The sequence below is a fragment of the Pseudopipra pipra genome, chromosome 3, assembly GCF_036250125.1.
Source record: "Pseudopipra pipra isolate bDixPip1 chromosome 3, bDixPip1.hap1, whole genome shotgun sequence".
NCBI classification, from domain to species: Eukaryota; Metazoa; Chordata; class Aves; order Passeriformes; family Pipridae; genus Pseudopipra; species Pseudopipra pipra.
Window position 1 is genome coordinate 26,331,607 of NC_087551.1, and position 22,305 is coordinate 26,353,911.

Below are 22,305 nucleotides of genomic sequence, written 5' to 3' on the forward strand. Positions count from 1 at the left end.
CTGATGTACCTTTAGCCCGAGCTGTTATTGTCCCAGAGGAGGGGAATATTTCCCTGTCCACGAGGTCATGCCAGCTGCAGAGACACAGCATGCCAGGAGATATGGTGCTGCAGTGAAGGTGCCCGGAAAGGACTGAGTTCCAAACCAAGAGGAGAAGGATTTCTTTCAAAGAGACAAGTCAAACCACTGCAAGGAGTGAGACCTTCCACCACCATGATGAAGGAAACCACTGAAAATGTCTCTCTGGATGATGCCGGCTGGAGCCAGGTGACATTCAAGGGCTTGCCAGTGAGTGAGACCTGCAGGGAGTTGGGAGGGACCTGATGGGCTCAGCTTTCTGCAGCTACAGCGCTTGCTGAGAACTGGGAGAGGCAGGCAGGCAGCCTTCCCACAGGGCTTTTGCAGCTGGTGAGCCCTCAGCTCATCCAGCTCTGAAATGGGGAGCAGAAAGTGTCCACACCCCCCACCAGAGCATACTGAGGATGAGGCCGGTGCTCAGATGCCACAGTGGTGGAACTGAGAGGGGCGATCTCCAAATATGTAGATGGAGGAGAAAGCCCCTCAGCATGGCCTGGACCGGCTTTCCCAGGATATGCCTTCAGACTGATACCCACATTTGCTGGGGAGCACCTGTTTTCAAAATTAGGTTCAACATAAGCAAGAGCACAGAGTGCTTTGGCAGTAGCAGGAGCTTGGAGGGCTTTCATGCGGCTTTTCAGGCTGCTTGGTGTGACATTGCTTTCTGCTATCTAGACTGTATCTAGATTGAAAAGATTAATCAGCCTTTTTTTGCTGTGAGGGTATGTGGTGCACACTAAGATCGTGGTCACCAGCTGCCAAAGATACCACAGGCCTGGATAGGGTCTGCTACACAGAGAACAGGTATGTTTGCCTTGGCTAGAAATGAGTCTGACTCGTAGGAAAAGCACAGGGCTTCGGGAAAGATATGGCTGTCTGGAGTAAAAACTGCAGGCATGCACACAGAGTTACACCCAAATCCAGAAAGCTGCCTCAGCAACAACTTCATAATTGCAGATGTATGCAAAAAGTTAACCAAGTCAAGCAGAGACTCTTGTTATTTTAACTGATACCTCAGAACACTAAGTTCCACAGTTGACAAATTGTAAATTTAAAAAACAAAAGAGGAGAAAGAGACTGTACTTGTGGTTGTATACCCACTTGTTCACAAATTCTCCAAGTTTGAGTCCATGTGGAATTCAACAACAGATATACTTCCAGTGAACACTAATTTTTAGCTGCCATAACTTATGTATGGCATAAGTTTTTTATGTATGGCAGCTAATTTTTAGCTGCCATAACTATATGCACCATTTTGGTCAAGTAGACTGACACTGCTGAAGCACTATATCTTTTTTCCTCAAAAAAAGGAAAAAAAGAAAGAGTCTAATCTCTTTATACTGACATGACATTTATCTCCATTTTGAATGACCGCTTTTAAACTAGCAACTAGAAAAGCACAGCACAGCATTTTTGGCCCTCATACATGTCACTAGAACAAAGTACGTTTCACACTGATTAACAGATAATAGATAACTTATTTCAACCCCTCAGACTTTTGCACTACAGTAACTCATCAATAATATTGTTATATTCCATAAATATATTTACCTTTGCGCTTTGTCTTTTCTGAACTCAGATTTTAACAGTACTTTAGTTGTTGTAATTAACTGTTGTAATTAACCTAACAACTTTTCCAGACCAAGTCCCAGGATGCTATTTTTTCCTCTGAAGAAGATAACAGTCTGTATTTCACATACAGTGGAAAATCAAACGTTCTCGAGGTCAAAGAACTCAATTACCAGGTAAGAATTGTCATTTAAATACCTCCCTTCAGCAGGAAGCATATCCAGCAGTGCCTGTTTCTATACACAAGCCGTTTTAAAAGCCAAACAAAGTCGAAAAAGTTCACACAACTGTTGCACAGTCAAATACATGGTTTTGTGAGTAGAATCATACTCTTGGCTGCAATACTGACAGCAGACTAACCCCTCCATTGTAAATTTATTTAGTAAAGCAAGGGGGTAAGACAGAAAGAAAGATCTGTTTCTAAGCTCTGCTTTTTTTCAGTCTTGAGCAAAATGATTCCTCTGAGTGTTGGGGCAGAGGGACTTTCTGTCAGGCTAGCGATGTTGGGAGCCCTGGCTGGCAAAAATGAGTGTGTGGAAGGAGACGAAGAGAGGATGACTAATAAGGAGGATTTCAAGGAACCAGTGAAATTTTTCATCGCCTTTGTGCCACCGTGGCATCTGAAGTAGATTTCACAATTTTCAGTTTAATAGAATTTCAAATTACATTAAGATTTTTAAATATTTAAAATTTACAATAGCAATAAATTTCCAAAGTAACAGAGAACAGAGATAGATTTAGTGATTAACGGAATGAGAAGCAAAACACAAAACCCATAGATGGCTGCAAAAGAACTTCTTTCCATGTATATCTGAAGATTAACAATGATATTCTTTGCTTGTAACATCGTAACTTTTAAGATATTTGTTGCTAAATAGTTTATTGCTTGAAGGGACTTGTTTATTTCTGTATTAGGTTAACACAGCATCCCAGATTCCCTGGTATGAAAACCTTGCACAGATGAAAATGCCCTGGACCTGGAAATCGGATCCCCATTCTCGTGTGCCAATAATCCAGAATCTGAATTTAAAAGTTCGAAGTGGTCAGATGCTGGCTATTATAGGAAGCACTGGTAAGAGCAAACAAATTTCAGGATATGACCAACTCTCAGATAAAATGTACACAGCCAAGAGCAGTTTTTTTAATGTCAAAATCTAGTTGAGGAAAAAACTATTGGCAATGTGTCACTTAAATACATTCTTTCAGTGACATGATCTATGAGGAAACAAAGAATGATACCACAGGGAGGAGGGGAGTTGGGTTTAAGATTGATTTTCAAACCCAATTTTGTTATGCCTTCTACATATTTGCTAATTGTTTCCTGAGGTGTAGTGGGGTATTGTCATAATTGTGGCCTTGAAGCCCCAGATCTGCTGGACATGAATCAGCTTCATGGCTCAGATTCAAAACAGGCCAATTGCAGGTCTTACCCAGAAAACAAAGCAGACAAATGAGGACAGACCCCAGAAGAAAGATCAATGCCAACTTGCATAGCTATAAGTAGGAATTCCCTTTGGATTGAAACAATTCTAACAGGACAAAATATTGCATTTGTGTTAATTAAGAGAAACTTACAGAGAAGAAAAGACAGTTCCACTTTTGTTTGGGGTCTCTGCTTTACAACGTCTTTTTCTTTTTTTCCTTCATTTTCTGGTGGGACTGGTCTAATCTTCTCCAAGGTGAGGTTGTCTAATGGAGAGGTGGCCTTTTCTCCATATGTTCAATTGAGTCTAAGCTCATCTAGGGAGATAAGAAGTAGACAGATGATGTGTTAAACTGAAGTAAAAAGTACTTTACTTTTGAGGGAAAAACCTCCATGCTGTGTCTCCACTAGACTCTTATGTATCTCAGTGATTCAGTGAAGATGCTCTCTATCAAAGATAAGGCATATTTGCCAAAAAGTTTGAACTTTATTTCTACAAAAAGAGGTGTTTCTTCCCTATTGCCATGGGAATTTTTTCTTACTACATATCCTTAATGTAATTGAAGCTGTACCTTAGAGATTCTCCCAAAAATAAAAGGAAAAGTTTGTGATGAAATAACATAAAAAGTTATATATATACCACCTTTGTAAGATAACATATACTGAGCACAAACCCCTTTCAGCAAACTAGTCAAACTATTTTCAAAAGCTGTTTATCATTTATTTCATCAAATGCCTTAATAAAATGGATTAAACTGCTGATGAGTTTCACATTGTCAATGGCAATCAATATGTCACTCTTAAACAGAGCAATATGTGGTTTACAGATGGATGGGTTTCTTTTTTAAAAATGTATGTATTAAGAAACAAGTGTGGAGTTAATCTTTCAACAGGGAGACTAGAAATAAATGACATATAATCATAATAAGAGAGCTCTCTGTGTTTACATACAGTATCATACAGCAAAAAGGAAAAATTCATTTGCTATTTAACTCCAAATCAGGTTTTGTTTTCATTGTTTTACTTTTCCTACCTCTGGTTATGAGCCAGCTTTTCTTAATTATTTAACTGTCTTTTTGTCTTATTTAAGTCATAATAATTTTTATTTCAATCGTGATTAAGGTTCTTATTGTCTGTATAATCACTCAGCACCTTAGTCGTTCAGCTGATCCAGCTGCTGCATCTGAATTCACAAATCCCTCCACAAAGAAAGCTCTTGCTTAGCATTTGGGTGTCAGCCTTGCAGCCAGGGCAAGACACCACCTGTCACCTATGTTTCAAAAGTGAAAGAGAGGTAACCAAAGAGATCTTTCTTCTTGTGTTCATGGAACCACCCTCAACGCCCAACCTCCCAATTCTGCTGAGAAATGACAAGGGTTAGAGCCCCATACTCCAGTCCAGAGGGGAGAGATTTCCTGAACATGAATTTATAGTCATTATTTTCTTTGAAGACCATTCCGTCCCTGTGGCTTTGGAAAAACTGCAGGAAGTGTTGTGTAAGAGACGCTAAGGAACAAAAATTTCTATCCGCTGTCTGTGACAAGACCATTTTTCAAAATGATCCCTTGGGAATTAATTTAATTTTCAATTTTGACTTTTCTAGCTGGTGGAAAGACATCCTTGCTTGACGTGATAACCTGCCGGGATCATGGAGGCAAAATCAAGTCTGGTCAAATCCTGATCAACAACGAACCCAGCACTCCCCAGCTTGTTAGGAAATGCATAGCACACGTGCGGCAGGATGACCGACTGCTCCCCCACCTGACTGTCAGAGAAACACTATTGTTCGTTGCCAAACTGCGCCTTCCGAAGTTTTTTTCAGACTCACAAAGGAAAAAAAGGGTAATTAAGCTGCTGGAAAAAAGTAAAGTTGTCAAAAATGTGTCTGACAGGAATTATCCAAGAGATCCTGTGTGTTTGGAGTCAGAACAGCTAATCTGATATTTTTTCATGTAGATTATGAATTATACACCTTTTTCATCTTTCAAGATAGAAACCAGCAATTGTTCCAAAGCTCATAAAAAATGACAATCTAGAGAAAGCATTACAGAGGCTGAAAGACGAACTAAATTTTTGATCGCTGAGTCTTTTTTAATGTTATCTCTAAAATCAAGAGTGTCCCTTGATCATATAGCTCTGAAATATCCAGACAAATTTTAACCACGTTCATCTTATTTTCAGTTTTATCTATGCACGAGTGTCCAAATGAACACTTGCTTTCTTTCTGTTGCCCTCTGGATGCCCCAGGTAGAAGATGTCATAGCAGAGCTGCGCTTGCGCCAGTGTGCAAACACCAGGGTAGGGAACGAGTTCCTCCGTGGCGTTTCGGGAGGCGAGAGGCGGAGAGTGAGCATCGGTGTGCAGCTGCTCTGGAACCCGGGTGAGCAAAACCCTGACACCTTCCTCGTGCCTACCACGGACCACCCGGGGATAATGGGGCAGTAAATGAAGACAGGAGCTTTCAGGGAACGGTCAGACACACTGCCCCAGGGGCAGCTTAAGGAGTTCATACTCAGAGCACTTAACCTGGCACCACCCTCTGCCAGAGGTTACCTCTCCACAGCACAGTTAGACACAGCGACCGAATGCTGGTCCATTTGCTTAAATTGAAATCATTGCTGATCACAGATAAAACTGTGATTATTAGAGTAATAATTCTGTAAACAGAGTGTTTTTTAGCAGCTGGCCCACTAGTGTTTCTGTCACCTTGGCCAATGGAAAAGCGGAAACAGACCAAGGCAGAGCCCCCCTGGGATGCTTCACCCACCGCTGTCACCCACCATCACAAAGACTACTAAAGTTGCCTGAAGTTACCCTCAAGCAGTGTTCTGGTCTGTGCATACCAGTGTAACATTTTTGTTTATCTGACCACATACCACAAGTTATTTTGGAAGGCTGCTGGCCTATTGTAACATGGACATTGTTTTCCTTTCCTCTGACCCAGCCCCCATTTACATGTACAGTATTCACAGGGAAGGTAATTTTCTTGGCTGTATAGTCAGTCCTTGCAGTGTTGTGCAACTCACTGACATGGCTGGCTCATGCAGCAGGTGAACTAGAAACTTCCATTGTCTTCAATAGAAGCAAAATAAGAGGCTAAATCCACAGCTGATTTTGCTGGATTGAACCCCTTATCTGATCTTATATATATCAAAAGCACTACTAACCTGACTGAGTGTCTTGTTAAGCAAGATTTGACATCAGTTTTTTCACTGGGAAATGGATTTGAACATTTTTTGCTTGTATAGGGTTATATTTTTGTAATTATGGAGAAAGCAAAAGATTTTTTTATTTTGTAAGAAGTGATGCTCAGGAATAAATGCGCTGGTACTGAAGTAAAAGAATATATTTTTTTCCTTTAAATTTAAAAATAATCAGTGATATTTCATGCACTAGCACCATTTCATTTAGAACATATTTTCCAAATCAAACATGCTGCTTTCCACAGCTAAACTTATTGTATTTGGCAGGAATACTCATACTTGATGAACCCACATCTGGACTGGACAGTTTTACTGCACATAACCTCGTGATAACATTATCCAGACTGGCCAGGGGAAACAGATTGGTTCTTCTTTCACTTCATCAGCCTCGGTCAGATATCTTCCAACTGTTTGATTTAGTTCTTCTGATGACTTCTGGACTCACTGCCTATTGTGGAACAGCTAGAGACATGGTCCAGTATTTCACAGAACTAGGCTACCCCTGCCCAAGGTACAGCAATCCTGCGGATTTCTATGGTCAGTATCAAGCACTGCCAAAAAAAAAGGTTACTGGAAATTACTTGCTTTCATAATTGTCTAACTAACATTGATTTTTGTAGACAATAACTGTCTTAGAAATGTCTTATAACTGACTCAAATCAATATTGCAGCAAGTTCCATTTTTAATGAGATCCCTATTTCTCAGTACAGAAAATGTAAGAAAAACAATATGTATGGACAAAATCAATTTTTAAAAAAATCCTCCTTCTAACCCTGACAGGTATAGCAATAGCAACTCCTCCACATGTTTAGCACACTTAACCCCATGTTTTAGCTGGTTGAAACTTTGACTGGGAAAGACACAGATAGACTGATGAATTGCTTTCTGTAGCCAGTTCTCTGACTTCTCAATCAAGAAATGTAGAAGCTAGTTTCCCCAGAGTGAGCAATAATATGTACCTGGAACAGTAAATGGGAAAGAGAAGTCTGCCCAACAGAGCACACCAGAAGGGAGAAAAAGCTAACCCAAAAAAGCAATCCTTTTACTCCTCAAAGAAAGTTTACATGGTTTCAAATCCATTCTTCTTCTGGTTTTTGCAACGTGGAAAGGGAATCTGACCCTCTTAATCTAATGGGCGGGAATCTCTTAACAGAGGCTGGTTCAGTTGCAGCCCTTAGGTCTTTGCACTCAAGTTGGCCAGGAAACCTCACACAGACACCAGTGAGTGCTCTGGAGTAACCTCTTCAGCTGTGCCTATGTGGCAAGCAACGTCAGCTGTGCAGAGATAAACAGAAGTTAAATTTGCTGTCAAGCCCTACAAAAAGACCTTTGTCACCATCAGGGTTCAGAGCAGTCCTCAGCCAAGGACAGCCTCGAGGAAGGCTTGAGCACCCCTGGAGGGGAATGGAGAGGCAGTCCTGGACAAACTTGTAGCTGCTGCCTGCGGTTACAAATCCCTACGACACAGAGGTAGGGAGGGATGAGAGAGGGAGGTGGAAGATCTTTTTGCAATACGTAGAGGCAGCACCCATAGGAAAAGAAATATGGGCAGCAGGAAGGTGGAAATAGGACGGGATGGCAGAGGATCCACAGCAAGAAGGAGCACATGATGGAAACACACAAATGCTGGCTGTGTGTCTGATAGAAAAACAGGAGACCATGCTAGAAGGGAAGACAGGGCAGATTGAACTAATTTCTGGTGGACTCCTGCTAAGGAGTGGCTGAACAGAGATGATCAGCCCAATGCAAGGAATCAGGAAGTGTGCAGCGATAGTTCTCTCAGAAAGCATCTGCAAAACATCGGGTATTGTCAGTCTACATTGAAGGTCAACATGGGAAAATACTACTATAAGTTTAGATTTTTAAAAAAATAATTTTGTTAAGTAAAAAAACAATGCTAAGTCAACTACTGTCTCTCTATGTTGTCCTTAGATAATACCCCTTTTGGACTTTCTCAATATCTGGTAAAGTTTATGGCACCTCCATAAGATACAAATAAGATGATAACTGTAATTTTTCAGATGAAGAAAGAAACATGTGATTTAAGTCAAAGTCACATAAAAGATTGTAAATGCCTACACACCAGGAAGGAAATTCAAATAGCTTTTTTTCTCAGCACTCCTCTCAAGGCACTATGAAATTGCGACAAATCTGAAATAGTAGTTTATAATATTATAATAAGCAATTATGAAATCTCTCAGTGATTCATTGAATCACTAGGTAAGAAATACACACATGAACAATCCGTTCATCTCTGACTGCCTAAGGTAACTGATAAAGTTCTAACTATTGTAAGTCAATGCATGTACACAGGTTGTACTATCTGTTCACAGTGAAATCCCTGATTCTAAGCACATCATAAAGTTATCACTTCTATAACATATGGACTTACATCAAGTAATGTCTTGCAGTTGATTTGACCAGTATCGATAAACAAACTGCAGAAAAGGAAATGGAAAGCCGAAAAAGAGCAAATACTCTTGCCAACTTGTTCCTAGAAAAAGTCAAACATTTCGATGACTTCTTATGGAAAGTTACTGAAGGAGACAATGTTGTGACCACGGTCAGCAACCAAAGGTAAAGAAAAGAGTGTCATACAGAGGATCTGAAACAATAGCTACAGCCTGTGCTAATTTAAATTTTTTTTTCTCTTTTTCTTTTGGACAGGTCCCATTTAAATTCAGAAGAGGCTATCAACATGCCTCACCATTCAAGTGATCAGTTACCAGGAGCCTTAAAGCAGTTCACTGTATTATTAAGGTAAACTTCTCTTCAGCATAAACAGTTACGTATCATGCCCATTTGCATTTTAAATCACAAGAAAGAAGCACAAAATGTCCCATATCCACTGCCTTCCTTCAAGCTTTCAGCATTTCAGGCCTGAAATACTCAGTGGCTACAGATGCTTCAAAGCTTTGATTAGGTAAAAGCCTTTACAGAAAGAGGCAGCCCAACTCCCACCACAGTCAAAGTCAGCAAGTTCCATGAATTGATTTTAACAGTGTTTGGGGCAATGTCTCTGAACGTGACTGGCATTATTAAGTACTGTATCTTACAGTCAATGTTGCTGTTTTTCCTAGTCGTCAAGTCTCCAATGACTTCCGAGACCTTTCAACGTTACTAATCCATGGACTTGAGGCCCTTCTTATGTCATTATTAATTGGATTTTTGTACTATGGCCATGACAAAGATGGACTCTCTATTCGTGACACAACAGCACTGCTGTACATGATAGGTGCCCTAATCCCATTCACAATAATTCTGGATGTTATTGCCAAATGTAAGTGTCAGTTTTCTTGTAAACATTATAAGCAATCAAAATCAGAAGATTCCTAAATTAATGAAAAAAATTAAACTTATTAATACAACCCAAGGCCTAAAACAATCTGTTTTTTCCTACTCTGCAGGCCATTCAGAAAGAGCAATGCTCTATCATGACTTGGAAGGTGGAATGTACTCTGTTAGCCCATACTTCTTTGCTAAGGTAACTGGTTTTGTTGCCAGGAAATACAAACAGCTGTCTTGAACATTAAAAAACCACAAGCAAATCAAAGACTTGTTGTATAAACAATCACGTTCATATCAGATTTTGTTCTTTTGTGTCTGCCAGCTAAGGCTATCGTTCTTGCTTCCTTGACATTAATAGATTAAACCTCACACTACTTTAGATCTGTTGCCATAAGTCATGGTTGAGATCCCACACCAGAGAAGCCAAAGAAGAATCTTTCGCTAGGCTGTTTGGCCAAAATTTAAGAAATCTCAAACCCAAATTTGAAGGCTTAGGCAATTTTACATACCTGCATAATTCACTGAAGCATCTCTGAAAGTTTGCTTACATGTCTTGATCTGTAAAACAAAATATTTGCATCAAAAGCTAAAGAAAAGGTAAAACAGAAATTACAAACTGTGATGTTTCCAGTAGTAGTTTGGGCCTGTGGTGGTCAGAGATAAAAAAGCTGTATTAAGTGCATAAAGAGCCAGAGTTCCTGGAATTAAATTTAGAACTTTTTTAAAAAATTACATTCTCTTTTTCACAAGGGTTTAGAATAATCCCTTCTTTGTGATGTTGCCGCTGTTAGATGAGTTCTGCCTGCCATGGCATCTGTAATTTAGGTTTCCATTTCTGCACAAGATTTTAAATGCTTATTAGTGGTTGCCAGAGAAAAATATTCTCTGCATTGTGTCACAAAGATTGCACATTATTCACAGAGAAATCGATGTAATTTGTTACAACCTTAGTATTACAGGATAGTAGCAACCCTCTTAGGAACAACTAATGCTCTCTATAGACTTCTTCACATATTTGAGAAAATCCTATTTATGCTTTTGTTTTACAACAAACTAAGCTGCTAACTGGACTGCCTTTGGGACAAGGTGGGGAATGGACCAACAGCCAAATTTGTCTCAAATTTGATCTAACACTAGGTTCAACCAAATTGGGGCAAATACAGTAGCCATGAGTCAGGCACAGTATTGCTGTTATCAAGCACACCAGTTCTCAGGGAAAGTGTCATAAATTCTTAGAAACTGCCCGAATTGTAACAAAACAAGACCTCTAATCTATAACAGGAGTCCTCTCCATTTAACAATTAGTTACAGGCAATGTCACAACTGGAGAAAAAACTAGCGTGGATTTCAGTTTCTGCTGCGGATTGTTTTTGCATGTCATTGACAACCCCTAACAGGGAGAGGATTGTGTTCTAGGGGAGTATTTCCTGTAATTTTTATAAGAAGTCCATAAGTACATTAGGGCACATCTCACGTGGTTTTGTAATTATCATTCAACAAATTCTCTTTTTTTATTTAATTTTTCTTCTCCCTGACCAGATTTTGGGGGAGCTTCCAGAACACTGTGCTTTTGTTATAATTTATGGAGTTCCCATCTACTGGCTGGCAAACCTCATTCCTGAACCAGAGCGTTTCCTGCTGAACTTCCTCTCGGTGTGGCTGGCTGTGTACAGTGCCCGTGCCATGGCACTCTGGGTGGCAGCGCTGCTGCCGACCTTGCAGCTCTCGGCCTTCCTTGGCAACGTCCTTTTCACATCGTTCTACCTGAGTGGTGGTTTTGTGATAAGCCTGGAAGGTCTCTGGACAGGTGAGACAAAGCTCCCACCATTCCTCCAAACTGGCTTGGAAACATCGGTGGCTTTCATCACTGACTAGTTGTCGTGATGCTGCAGGAAAACTCAGCTTTACTCCTACCTTTGCAATTATCTTCTTGGATGGTGACAGTGGAGTCATTCATTTTATATAAGTTTCTCCATCTGAAAATGAGGGAAAAAGAAGTTTGGTCAAAAAAGCACTAGTGAAAGGCTTGATTCTTATGTGGTTGCCAAACTTTTCAGTAAAAAGAATTGTATTCAAAAGACGAAGATGGAGCTCCAGGAAGACTTAGTTGACAGTAGGAGTTTGATGGATATGGATATTAGCTTACTCCTCACTTCCCATCTCCATGTAACAACGTAAAGTATATCTGCTATTTTGTCCAATAACAAACTCCTACATGTTTACAGCCTCTGGCTGTCAAGAAATGAGACAAAGCTGCTGTATTTGGCAGTAGCACAGTAGTTTTTGAGATCTCAAGTTTTGTGTATGTATATCAATTTCTTTCGTTCTGTTTCTTTTTTTTCAGTTCCCTTTTGGGTTTCTAAAATCTCTTTCCTCAGATGGAATTTTCAAGGAATGATGCAAATTCAGTTCACTGACCGGAAATATGAAATGACTGTTGGAAACACTACTTTTCAAATACCAGGGAAATTTGTAAGTCAGTAACAAAAATTGTTATAAACATTTAATTGTTTCCACAACAGGTGGAAAGTCTGTCATATTTAAATGGATGTTGTAGGCCTCAAATTTGGCAAATGCCAAATCAATGTGTGAAGTCATGTTACACTTAGTATATTGTAAATTTGTCCTTAAAGATGTCCCTATAGCAGTCACTCATATGCCTTTCTTTTAGTGGAAGAGAAAAAAAAAAAAGAAAAAAAAAAGAAAATAATCGTGGGCCACTATTTTCTACACAAAACCCAACTATGCACTTGCTGAAACTGTTCAGAAGCTGAACTGTGTTCCTCTGAAATAGGAATAGTGTAGCTGCAACCTGCTATCAAACAACTCTGAAAGATACATCCAGCTGGAAACCAAGGGGAAAGATGGCATGGGCCAAGGGAACTCACATGTAAAATACACTTCACAGATCCAGCATGAAAATTTTGTGCCTTTTCCCAATTTTGTGTCATTGGTCATTACAGATCATTCAGTCTCTGGACTTGGACTCCCATCCTCTCTACGTGAGCTACCTCATCCTCATTGGTATCATTTGCAGCTTCCTGCTTTTATACTATTTATCTCTGCGCTTCATCAAGCAGAAATCAACCCAAGACTGGTAACAGCAGAGGAGGCAGCAGGTGACAGCGTCCCTTGCAGGAAGGTAGGGGAAGAACGAGCCCAATTTTGGTCCCCCCGGCAGCCTCCCAGAAGAGGCGGGCGCCGGCAGCGCGGCTGCCACAGGATGGCAGCAGAACCCCAGGAGTCGGGATGCGGGCTGTGCGCCCCGCTAGGCTGCCACGGACAGCAGCTTCAGCCTGGGCTGGGGGTTCGGGGTGGGCTTTGGGCTTTTTGTTTGCTTGACACACGGTTTTCATAGGTGACAAGGCATACATGAGTTCTCCACACCGGGATATATTCTGAGCTATGGGCGACCGATTTAAAAGGACCCGTTGCACATTGTAAGAGCTGATATTTTAGTATATAATGTTTGAACATATAGTGATCACATACTTAATTCAAAGAACTGCGAGAGAAAAGGATCGAAACACTACTTTCTGTGGCATATATGACATTCAGCACTCACAAACACAGCACAGAGGAAAGCAACACAGAAGATTTAACAGGTGCTTCAGGAGAACATGTGCAATGATGGAATACAGAACTGTTAACTACTCTGTGTTATTTCTAATTCCTTATGTATTTCAAAGCTTTGCCTTTATATTCCAGTTAGATGCTGATGATGCCCAAAATAGGTAGAGACGATAACAATAAAATTATTTCTAATACATACTAATTGATTGCTATTAACAACATCTTTCTCCCTGGCAGTACAAATCATAGCAATTCACCAAGTTTGCTTCCTAAGGTTCTCAGGTAGAAAATACCAACCTGCCCCTGAGTAATTAAAAATCTAACAATGCAATCTATTAAATGCTTGCAATTGTGCACCTAGTTTTGCTCAGAAAATTAGTATCAGTAAATAAATGGGCATAATTCACACACAGTCACAGTAAGTGCATGTACAAATTAGGTGTACAGTTGTGAGCATTTTGTAAGATTAGCTTGCTGCTTTTAAATGTTTAGATGCATATCTCCGTTCTTATATGCAGAGACCCAAAGCAGATCGACTACTTGACTTTCATTTACATGTTCCATACAGTGGAAAACTCCTCCTGTAATCGGCTATAATGACCCAGATACTGTTATGTAAATCCCAAGGTTTGATTTGGCTTTTTTTTTAAGAATTAAGAATGACAGAACATCTATATTTTATTGTTCAATTTGGCAGTTAGGACTGCCACATTACTTTCCACAGATTCCACGAGGTAATATATTCCCAGGAAGACCTCGGTCTAAAGATATTAAACAGGACTGATAAAGTAAGATCTTCAGCCCTAGGCAGTAGTAGGAATCCAAAACACTCCAAGGTTCTTCTACCATATCTTTCTGGTTCTGCTGTATTTGATTTCAAAAAAACCCACTTGATCTGATTTCAGTGCCATTTTGAAATTATCAGATTTTCATTGCCTTTTAATGGCAAAGCCAATTCTTTCAGTCCAATTCAGCATCATTAAATTGTCAGAATAGCAGCTTCCTGTTTGATTCTTAATTATTCCTTTTTATTATATTTAAGACATTTAATTTTTTTTTAATGGTTTACTCTTCTTTGTAATGATCTGTTGTGATTAGAATCTCTTTTATATTACACTGAAGTTTTAAGGGTATATATTGGTACTTCTAGTCTAAACCTCTATTTTCAAGGTATTTAGAGGATTAAATTCTAGGCTGACTCTCTGTTGTGAATTCACTTTGATGTTTAATAAAAAAAAAAGGAGAGACACAATGGGAGAAATTAAAGACATAAGGGACAGCTCTGAATTTTAGGGGCATATTGTCATGCACAGAAATCTTCAGGCATCTAGATAAGAATATACCATAGCCTTAACTTTGAATTTCCTTCCTTTTGTGAAATTAGTCAGGCTGCTGACATTACTTAAACAGCCTTTTTCAATTTAAAATTCCACCCTCTTAACATTATGCAGCAGGACCAAACGGTGTGAGTGTTTCAGAGGTGGTGTTATGACAAGGGTAGATGTATACATAATGGGGACTTGAGCAGTGAGCCGAGGAACAGCCAGCATGTGGAGTGGAGGAAGAGCTATCATAGGAGGTGGCCAGGCCTCTGTTTACATAGAAAAAGCTCATATTCTATATACTACAATTACATTAGCACACTGCCTATGATCATATCTTGTTTCCTTGATGCTGAGAGATGGGGAATATAGGCTGTGATTATTGTTACAGGCTTTAGCAATAAGAAGGTAGGAGCCTTGAAATACCAGCAATTAGCGTTCACGCCTAACAATAGCATGCTGTGGGGCTGTGTACAGAGAAGAGCACAGGGAAGAGTGGGTGGATGACACACAACCTGCCCCACTCGCGCTACCAGGAGTTGCAAATAGTGCAGGTTTAGGGGAATTAGGCATCTCTCAGCCAGTGAAGCTCATGCTGTATGCTTTGGCCTCTACTCACACCTCCACAGTGGAGCTGCTGCTGCTGCAAAATCAAATGGTCAGCGAGGCAACAGGAATCTTCCCACGAGTTCTAATCAAGTGTGCCGCTTTCAGCTGGGGTAGAGTTAATTTTCTTCACAGTGGCTGGTATGAGGCTGTGTTCGGGATTTGTGCTGAACACAGGGTTGATAACACAGAGATGTTTTTGTTACTGCTGAGCTGGGCTTACACAGAGCCAAGGCCTTTTCTGATTTTCGTACTGACATGCTGGCAAGGAAGCTGGGGGTGCATGAGAGGCTGGAAGGAGACACAGGCAGGACAGGTGACCTGAACTGACCATAGGGGTATTCCATACTGTATGACATCATGCTCAGTATATAAAGGTGGAGGAAAGAAGGAAGGGGGGTTTTGGAGTGATGGCATTTTGTCTTCCCAAGCAACCATTACACATGATGGGGCTCTGCTCCCCTGGAGATGGCTGAACACCTGCCTGCCCATGGGAAACAGTAAATTAATTCTTTTGCTTTGCTTGTGTACATGGCCTTTGCTTTCTTTATTAAACTGTCATTATCTCAACCCATGAGTTTTCTGGCTTTTGCCCTTCCAATTCTCTCCCCAATCCTGCTGGTGGGGAAGTGAGCAAGCGGCTGCGTGGTGCTTGGCTGCTGGCTGGGGTTAAACCACGACACCAAGGCTAAAAAGTCATAACTGAATTTCAGTACAGCTTTGCTCTCCAAGTTTCAGAGTAGCCATTCCTTTTCCTTTGACTGGCCTGTATCAGCAGCAGCTCGCTGTGCCCTCCTGTCTGCACTACCTGTACCAGCATAATCAGAGTTGCTGCAGTCCATAGCAATCTCAACACTAAAGAACACAAGGAAGACACTGCCCAAAACTTACTGTACTGTCTGTTCCACACACAACATTCAGTTTGCTACCAACTTAAGGTAGATGTGCCTCTTGAGCAGAGCTGCCAGCTAGTCCAACAATGCCACCACCCCAAGGATTCACCCACTGATGTCTTTGCTCTCCCTGTATCCTCCCTGACCAGCTTCAGAAAGGAACTCCTCAGCTGTAAGCCATGGTCTCCTGCAGGAGACTCAGTGAAAAACTGGTTTTGAAATAGCACCACGTTTAACTGGTCACATGGTTTCCAAGTTGTTTTGTCCAACTACTGTTTGAACTGCCCAGGGCACAACAAAACTGCAACAAGCTATGGGGCTTCCGTCTGCAGACATGTCAGAGTGGGGAGTGGGACTATCAAATACAAGCAAAAATAATATTTGTAAGGAAAATTCACCAAATTTAGAACCAAAAAAAAAAAAAAATCTTTCCTGGTTACATAAATATTATAAAGTACTGTCTGGACAACAGAACTGTGTGTTGTTACAGTACCTCTAGAGGTGGCATCTGATCTGTAAAGAAACAGGTAAGACAAATCTGTCATTATTACTTAAGTATTTTATATACAGGCAGAGGTAGGAAGATATTCCCCAATTTCCACTCCAAGTTTATGCGGTCTCTCCACTTGGCAAATGAACAAACTTTTTTAGCACTGGAAAATGGATTACAGAAACACTGCTCTACATATTGGCTTGTGGGTAGTGGCAGTCCTCCAAAATACTTTTAACTCGTCCTTGGGAAAGGACTAGCTTTCATTATGGCTAAGCTAAATTAATAAGTAGCTGCCCAAAGTTTCGTCTCATATTTGTTCATTGCAAAATCCATTGAGAAATGCTAAATAAGTAACAAGTATCAATAGCCATTCCTTTCAATAAAAGTAAAACTCCATGAAATTCTTTTAAAAATAAATCACAGACAATGCAGTGCACATGGGGATTTTTTGGGTAAGAAATCGCAGGTGTTGGTATGTCCACTTGGACCAGAAATAACAAACCTTTCAGGTTTTAGCCATAATGATTAATTTTAATGGCAGTAGACAAGAAACAGTGTACACAGAGCTCTGTGACATGCTGACTTTTTTTTTTTATACTCGGAGAGCCAAGACAAGCCCTTCATATGTTAGCAGCTATTAATTAAGGCAACAATGTTTAAGCAGTGGGTTGAGGTAATTTTTAAACCGCTTAACCCTTTTAAGAACTGACGAGCTTTAGAAAGCATATATATGAGTGTGTGTTCACATTAATACGTAGATGTAGAAGTATCTGCACGAATGGATTACATACATATGTATATACACACACAACTAAGGCCTATGATTGCTTTTATTTTTTTTAGGGAATATTTAAAAAGCAATTCAGATCCATAATTTATAGAAGTGCTGTTGCCAATTTATATAATTAATTATAAAACTGTTTGCTGACATTTATTTTGTCATTAAATCAAACTTAAAGGTTATTTTGAATTGCAAATTTTGTTGGCATTATTTTGCTTTCATGGTCACAATTAGATACTTTTAATGCTTCCAGTGCTAAAAAACTGCAACTTTAACCCCTCAATCCTCACACCATGGCTCCCAAACCAGCTTCTTCCATCAACAACACATATCTACCTTTTGCTTCTCTTTAAGAACCTGATCAGATTTTGCTAAGATTCCTAGCATTTCTCACTACTGTTTCTGCCTAACACAGTATTTTTTCATGTTTAACAAGTGGGTTTAGAGGCCCAAAGGTTAATGGACTGGCCAGAACAACACGGTGAGTAAACAAGCAATGCCACAGACCTCAAAAAAAATTTGTATTTTGTAAACAAGCAAATTAGCCCAAATTTTCTAGCAAATGCAGAGCAATTGGAAATCTATAAACATTCACAAATTGTCAAAACCAAAACGCACAGAACAGGAAATTTTCAATAAACTCTCAGTGCCTTGCAATAATATACAACTGTACTAGGTAACAGGTAACATCATCAGCCTTCAAGACACTACCTTTGCTCACTTTCATTTACTGGGGACTGGGGGAAGAGTTTAAAAAAACAACTACAAAAACTTCTTGAAAATAAAAAAATCTTCATGTTCCACTGAGAAAGTCAGAAGAAAAAATACCAAACATCACAGCCCCCGCTCCTATGCCTGTGTAGCCTCCACCAGCAGCTCTGGCCTGACACAAGTAAACATCGTCTTTCTCATGATTCAAGTCACGATGCTGGGAAGACTGCCCAAAAAGAACTGAGTATTATCCTTAAGAAACACCCCAAATCTTCTATGACTCTTGGTTAAAAATAGCTAATCACCTTGTGGCAGTGCTTCAACTGACGGCAGAAAGGCATGAAGCCGAAAAATGGGAGTTCCAAACCAGGCAGCAACAAAATGTGGTACACAAAAACTCTGAAAAATGAGACACGTGCTGCCCTTATTAGCTGTGACCAGGTACTGGATGTTATGCTACACAAGGCAGTCGCTGGATTTTCATGTGGGTAAGCTGGAGGTCAAACATGTGGTAGCCATCACCCCAAGAGACTCTGATCTCAGCTGAGAAAGGTGAAACTATCATCCACTTAACAGAATCATTTAATCAATTTTCTGGGTTGTAATTCTTAGGAATAGGGGCACATGCTGCCATTCCCTGTGGACAGACAGGGGCATTCCAGGCCCGTGGGAACAGGCAAAAAGCCAGCCCTGTCCCACCAGTCCCACAGTAATTCTGGGCACAGTGGCTCTGGCTGTCCTCACCACAAGCTTCCTCACCTTCCCCCCCAAATCCTACAAATACTCATGTAAAAAGGTATTTTGGCCAGGTATTGTTGTTACCAAGAGGAGAGTGCTGTCTGGTCACAGCAGAGCTAAGCACCGCCAAACACTCTGGACAAACTTGCTCCAGGTTTGTCCCTTCTGAAAGCAAGACAAAAGAAAAGTGAATGAATATTTTTAGCTTTATGTACTTCCTAGGGAATTTCTAAGTGCCTTTGTACTAGAAAAACGCCTTGCAGCTCTGTAGTATGTTCAGTGACAGGCGTGTGATAAATTTCCACTGGAAAAAACCCTTGAACGTGACTGACAATAGTAAAGCCACAAATTACCGTAATTTTATGCCCCCTGCAGCTAGTGGTATAAAACATAGTTTTCAACCTTGTTTTTACTTGCTGAATTTAGACAAATTTATGTTATTGATGACAGTGAGAAAGACACTCAAATACAGAAATTGCATTCCTGGGCATAAAAACAATAGGAGCACAATATTTTATATGTACTTTAGGCGCTGAAAAAAATATGGCTGTCATTAAAAATATAAAAAGGATGGAAAACTTAAGGGTTCAAAATAATTATTTTCACATTATATACATATTTATTTTCAGATATCACACCTGATCAGAGTTTTTTGCTCCTCCCTGGAATGCTGAACATGAACCAGGTGTGGCATGCAATATTACTAGCACACTCTCTCTGAACATTAATGTTTGAAATACAGGCTGTGTCAATACTATCATGAAGAAAAGCAAAAACCTTGTTTAAGTCATCTACAGATATACGGTTCCTACTGGATTTTCCAATGAGCATATGCTTTCTATCGTATTTCTAATTTTTAGAGTGTAATTTTATTTACAAAGGGTTCCAAGGGCCCTAAAAATGGGCAACTGCTAGAGATGATCAAGTTTCCCAGTTTAAGTAACCCCTCACACAGACTGTTCAAGCTACTAACTAAACTAATGGGAGGAAAACCCCAGGGAACTTTGCAAGTAATAAGGGCAACTGCATGATTTATTTTTGGTTTAGGCAGAAAGTTTTTCAGAGTATGGCTAGGTAGTGGGTTCAGCAACCTGACACAGTTGCTTCAGTTACAACCTCACCTCAGGCTGCAATCTCAGTATCAGAACACGCAAAGAAATGGTGATGGTCCCAGTGCCACACACGGTCCCGTATTCAGACTTCTTTTTAGAAGAAGAACCCCAAATTACACTAACAACACACTTACTCCTAACAGTTGCTTTTGAATTTGAGGAGAGGTTGAAGAGGCTGCTGCTGGAACAAACTTCCTTTGGTATTTGTGGCAGATGGAGATGCTCCTGTTCCTTCAGTTAAGCAGGTGTGATTACAGGACTAGTACCATCCCGACTCCCCATGGTAGAAAGGCATGTGGACCAGGTATGGCTCAGCAGCTCTCATTAGTCCTTCAGGGCCTTGTCCTTCACTGAGCTGGGCTTAGCAGCCAACACACCCTTACAGTCCTTGCTGCTGCCACTGCCTTCTTCTCCAGCAAACATCAAGAAGTGGTTGAAGAGGAGACAGTGGGAGTCATAAGAAAGGCAAGGATCCTTGGTCATCGCCAAGGACATCGATGTCATCGATGCGTCATCGACCACAGCAGCCAACAAGCTGAGGGTTCCTCCTTGCTCCCTCATGGTCCTTCACTCCCAACCCAAGCAGGCCTAAGCATCTTGATGAAGCTGCTGGACTTATCTTAATGAGACCCACAGGACCAATACCCACCCTTCCCCCTTCAGCATTTTGCCCATACTTCCCATCCCTTCAGAGTTCCTCTGCAGTGGTCCTATACTTTGACAAACATTCTTCCCAGCCCACCTCCCATAAATAAAAATCCAGCACCCAAGAAGCATTTCAGAGTTGCCTTTGCCAGCCTCAAAGGAGGCCAGGATGACTTTGTCCTGTCCACATCCACCTACTTTCTCTCCAGTCCAAACTGTTTTCTATCTTAAAGTCCACCCTTTACTCCTCCCCTCAAGACTTATCTCTTATCTACAACTTCACTTTTCAGATCTGCCCTGGTTTCCTGGACTATGGGAAGAACAGCAGATGCAAACTACTTGCAAAACCAAGAATTAAACTTGCTGCTGGTTGTCAAGGCTCATCGGTGTGAGAGACTGAGGTTTGCTGCTTTCTGAACCTTGAGTTCATTGGCACTTGCAGCTGAAGGAAATTAAGACAAACACAGAGCTACAGAGAGGTCTGTAGCAATCACTGCAATCTCAATTCTACAGATACCACTGCTTTATCATGGTGTTCAAGAGTAATCACGTGAGAAATTGTGAAGCATCAGCCAATTGCAATATAGAGGTTTAGGAGTATCAGAGAGAAACCTTGCATTAATAGCTTTATCTAAAAGTAGATCAATGTGGAACCCCCGTCTATAGCAGGCACTGCACTAGACAGTTTCTATTATCTCATTTTCTTAATTACAGGAAACAGTAGAGAAAACTCGAACCTCAAACTTCCATATCTGCTCTTATTTCCATATCTAATGGGAAACCCAGTATTTTGCTCCTGTAGCTACATAGATCTATATACACTCAGAAAGATGCCCTCATTGAATTACAGTCTCAGTAGGAGCCCATGACTTAAAAGGATATTCGGTTTCCTCTGATTATTGGTTCACAGAAGCACTGGCAAACCACCAGAGGCTGAAGCCATTCTGGAAAGGAAATATCTTTTGGCAGTTGACTTTATACAGAAATTATGAGAATAATTTTAAGAAATGCAGAGAAATCTTTGCTTAATAAAGGGCTAAATTCAATGACAGTCTCAGCTTTTTCTTACATGTTTACCTTTTTCACCTTTACAGCAACAATAAACTGGTGCAGGAAATTGGACATTCCTTCTAGGTGCTGACAAATTTCTTACATTGAACAGCAAAACCTCCTGGTCACATCCATCGCTTCTGTCACTTTCTCCTCTGCTGTGTTCCTGGGGAGTCCGGAAGCATCACGCATTCAAGAAAAGCAATAAATACAGTAGTGCCCCAGTGAACACACTACCAGTCTGCTTCTCTGTCAATATGTGCACTCGTGATTCCACCTGCATGGTTATGATCCTCCCTTGTCATGTAAACTGCAGCTGGAATCCTGCTGACTCAGGCATTCAATCTATAAAACCCCCATGACTCTCACTGCCAGAGACACAATGCATTCAGCTACTCCATTTTCAACAGTGGGTACATATTAAGAAAGTCTAAAGACAGCTACAAGCCTACCAAGCTACAGTTCTTGCCACAGAAAAGGGTCTCAGGAGACAATGAGTTGAATGAACTGTTTTAGTAGATAAGGATAAAACTACAGCATGTAATTATCATGCTGCAAAATGACTATATTGGTGGTGAACATGGAAACTTTTCCCATGTTGATCTTGACACCCCAAAAGTCTCTTCCTCCTCCCCCTGCCTCAAGGGGAGTGGGGGAAAAGGCAAACCCATAATGTGGCGCAGGGCAGAGAAGTGAGATTAAGTCATCTCAATTCAAGCCCAATGAAGACACATGATTATGCAAACACATACACACTCCCACAATTTGCTTTCTACAGTAACACGTCAGGTCATTTCATGTCAGCAGGCTCTCAGCTTC

General features: G+C 40.6%; 1 protein-coding gene across 3 annotated transcripts; it reads left to right on the plus strand.

Annotated features, from left to right (window-relative positions):
* The first annotated feature begins 60 nt into the window (after nt 1–60).
* Nucleotides 61–21,489, plus strand: ABCG8 (ATP binding cassette subfamily G member 8). 3 transcript variants are annotated; one of them, XM_064648367.1, is made up of 14 exons: nt 61–288; nt 1,719–1,823; nt 2,563–2,719; nt 4,674–4,912; nt 5,318–5,450; nt 6,541–6,810; nt 8,686–8,851; nt 8,942–9,034; nt 9,355–9,554; nt 9,682–9,758; nt 11,102–11,369; nt 11,907–12,034; nt 12,526–12,704; nt 20,727–21,489. In XM_064648367.1, exons 1-13 carry the CDS (start codon nt 214–216, stop codon nt 12,661–12,663), a joined length of 2,049 nt encoding a protein of 682 aa, XP_064504437.1. In that variant the 5' UTR covers nt 61–213; the 3' UTR covers nt 12,664–12,704; nt 20,727–21,489. The 3 variants fall into 3 exon arrangements, with proteins under 3 accessions (XP_064504437.1, XP_064504436.1, XP_064504438.1); XM_064648366.1 differs by lacking the exon at nt 20,727–21,489 and having other exon boundaries at nt 12,526–14,439; XM_064648368.1 differs by lacking the exon at nt 20,727–21,489 and having other exon boundaries at nt 62–267; nt 12,526–14,439.
* The last annotated feature ends 816 nt before the right edge of the window (nt 21,490–22,305 follow it).